Below are 3,617 nucleotides of genomic sequence, written 5' to 3'. Positions count from 1 at the left end.
ATATATATATATATATATATATATATATATGGGTGTATATATATAGGAAGGCACTAAGATACGATAATGGCATTGCAGATAATGTGAATTAGGTTAAATACAGAAATTATAATTTCAAACTTGGACACAAACCACACAATTTGGCGGAAGAGTACACACAATTACACTGACACCAGTACAAAACTGCTTTTAGTTATGTCAATCCCGAAGAGAAGAAAGACCCAGACAGGTTTCGGAGATTTGAAGCCAGAACTTAAAGAGACATAACTAAATGCTTCACAACATTTAAGTCCGAGTCGTTACTAGTTTTGCCGTCCGCAGTCCTACTGATAAAAGGAATATGATTTCAGCTGCGCGAAAGCTAACGACATCATGGTTCTAATTAGTCTAAATTAAAAGGACAAAAAAAAAAAAAAAAAAAAAAAAGGAAAGACACAGTTAGTATTAAAAAAATAAAAAAATAAAAATTGTTATTGATATATTTTTCGATTTCTTCATATGAGGAAATCGTGGAGAGTTGAGTTCAATAAATGGAAAAGTTCAATTAACATGAATGATAAAATGTTGCACACCCGCCTTTTTTTACCCTCAAAACAAGCAAGATGGATGTACATGGCGTCGTCAACAACAACGTATCTTTAATAACAAAAGTATTAATACTGAAGATTTATACTACTACTACTACTACTACTACTACTACTAGAACTAATAATAATAATAATAATAATATCATTATTGTTATTATTATTATTATTATTATTATTATTAATTTTGGCTCAAGGCCAGCAATTTTGAGGAAAGCGTGGTGCTGGGAAGTCGATTACATCGACCCCAGTACTTGACTGGTACTTTATTTTATCCATCCCGAAAGGACATAAGGTAAAGTTTATTTCGGTGAGATTTGAATCTCAAATGTAATGAACCTGAAAAAAAATGCCACTAAGCATTTTTTCCAACAGTAGTTTGTCTCTTTGACAACAACAACAACAACAACAACAGCAGCTGTAGCAACAACAACTATTATTATTATTATCATCATCATCATCATCATCATAAGGTGGCGAGCTGGCAGAATCGTTAGCACGCAGGGCGAAATGCTTAGCGGTATTTCGTCTGTCGCTACGTTCTGTGTTCAAATTCTGCCGAGTTCAACTTTGCCGTTCATCCTTTCAGAGTCGATTAGATAAAGTACCAGTTACGCACTGAGGTCGATGTAACCGACTTAATCCCTTTCCTCAAATTTCAGGCCTTATGCCTATAGTAGAAAGGATTATTATTATTATTATTATCATTATTATCGCCTTCATCAATATCGTCTTGCCAAATTTAGAAAACTTTGAAGTTTGGACGAGGGATAACTATCGAAGTTATAATCGAAATTAAAAATCTTATTTAAATTCACTTAAACTAACATAGTTCACGGAAAAATTGACACATATTTCAAATGTTTTGCTTATCCGTTATTAACGAACTGTTTAAGACTATCAGTATTGCTATAAATGCAACCATATCTATAAGTCCTATTGATTTATTTTGACGAGACACAAGGCCATCATTTGTAGAAGGTGAATTATACGCAAATACTGAATTTCTTACAGTCCATCGGTCCCGCTACCATATTCGTACTTACCTTATTGACCCAAGAAGAATGTAATAACAGAAGATAATAATGAAATTTGAACTAGAAGGGGAAGAAGAGACGGAAGTAAATACTGTGACGCACATTGCTACTCATATAAAAAGAAAGAAATAGCTTAGCAAGATGCTAAGTCGATGACTGTTTTTGTTAAATGATAGATAAGTTGGGTTCTTTTTTGTGCCAGAATAGGGGAAACATTTCACAAGAAACATAAAAGTAAAGATGCTTGAAAGAAAGTTTATACCAGAAATAGAAAACGGAAAAGAAAGAGGGGGTTTTACCTGGTCTTGTTGGACAACAAATTCCATCAGGAGTGGTGGCATTTTCCGCACATACTCTTGGAAACTGTGCAGAAATTGAGGGCAATAATGTGAAGAAAAGAAAACATGAAAATGTTTGAGGAATATCCATAGCCAAATAGCGATGCATATTCGTAAATATATTCAAATATATTTTTTTGATTAAGGTGAAAATGTAAAAAAAAAGAAAAGGCAAAAAACTTTGTTTTAACAAGTTTCTATGTATTTTCGCTCTCCTGCGTTTGTTACTGTTAGCAAGCCATTAAGATCCTTCAGAGTTCCGTAACGTACAACTGTTTTACTGTGACTGACCGGACCACATGCACCATATATTAAGTCGACGCTGGGTTAATGGCGACTGGATTACCGGCTAATAATTACTCACGTGACCCACCTCTGTAATACATTGTTTTTCACCTATTTGCTTATTTTTTTTCTTTTTAATATTTAACCCTCGCTTCTTTTTTTCAGCATGTCCTCGTGACTGATGTACGTAAGCACATGACGAATTCCGAAGCTTTAAACAGCTACGTGACATAGGAGACGAATCAGACTCCACCTCCACTTTATCTGAAAACGTATTCATCTAAAACACACATACACATCGACGCACACACACATGCATGCACGCACCGACACACACTCTCTCTCCCCCTCTCTCCCTCTCCCCTCTCTCTCTCCTCTCTCTCTCTCCCCCCCCCTCTCTCTCTCTCACACACACACACAATTGCGCACATGGTCACACTCTTACAATAGCTCATCACCAAACAAATATAATATCACAAATTGAAGTAATTTACTATTTGAATGTTTAAAGAAATTGTATTTTTGTTCTCTTTCCCCTCTTTGTCTCTCTTTCTCCCTCTCCCCATCCTCTTTCTCCCTCTCCCCATCCTCTTTCTCTTTCTCTCACTCTCTCTCTGTCTCTGTATATGCGTGTTTGTACGTTTTTTTTAATGCAGGTATGTATGTATATAATATGAATATGTATGTTTAATTGTGATTATGCAACTAAATGGGATTATGGTCGTATAGAAAGTTCATTCACATACTTTTTTTTTTCACTTTTTGAATCAACATTGTGGTTACGTCTATCTGGGAATATTTATGTACGTTTGTACCTGTGTTTGTATGTTGCGCAAGCGTATTACGGTGCAAATTTAAACCCCGGAAATACAGACACATGTAGGGTGAAATGTCGATGGACTGAGATTATCTATGCAATTAGTAAACAAAAACTTCCTATCCAAAATTTTGAAATCAACAAACTAGTGAGATAACTCCAATATTATGTTTATTGGAAGTTTTTAGCAATATAGACTACAATGGGTTTGCTCTTTATAGCCTACGATTGTATGGATACATTTCGGTCTTATGAGACCTTTGAGCTGGCAGAAACGTTAAGCACGCCGGGCTAAATGCTTAGGTGGTATTTCGCCTGTCATTACGTCCTGAGTTCAAATTCCGCCGAGGTCGACTTTGCCTTTCATCCTTTCGGGGTCGATAAATTAAGTACTATTTGCGCACTGGAGTCGATCTAATCGAGTGCCTCCCCCCTCCGCCACAATTTCGGGCCTTGTGCCTAGAATAGAAAAGATTAGACCTTCTTAGCGAAGCATATTTGACACATGACTGACAAGACTAAGAGTGATCAATTTACACACACACACACACACACA

General features: G+C 35.9%; 1 protein-coding gene across 1 annotated transcript in view; it reads right to left on the bottom strand.

Moving 5' to 3' along the window:
* Positions 1–2,440, bottom strand: part of LOC106875468 (tyrosinase) — a 41,855-nt gene extending 39,415 nt beyond the window's left edge. Inside the window, exon 1 of the mRNA XM_014923624.2 lies at positions 1,921–2,440. Coding sequence (XP_014779110.1) covers positions 1,921–2,068 — 148 coding nt within the window. The 5' untranslated portion in view covers positions 2,069–2,440. The remainder of the gene's footprint in view (positions 1–1,920) is intronic.
* Between the last annotated feature and the right edge of the window lie 1,177 nt (positions 2,441–3,617).

This window comes from Octopus bimaculoides, chromosome 18, assembly GCF_001194135.2.
Source record: "Octopus bimaculoides isolate UCB-OBI-ISO-001 chromosome 18, ASM119413v2, whole genome shotgun sequence".
Lineage (NCBI taxonomy): Eukaryota > Metazoa > Mollusca > Cephalopoda > Octopoda > Octopodidae > Octopus > Octopus bimaculoides.
This window is presented reverse-complemented; position numbering and strand designations above follow the sequence as displayed.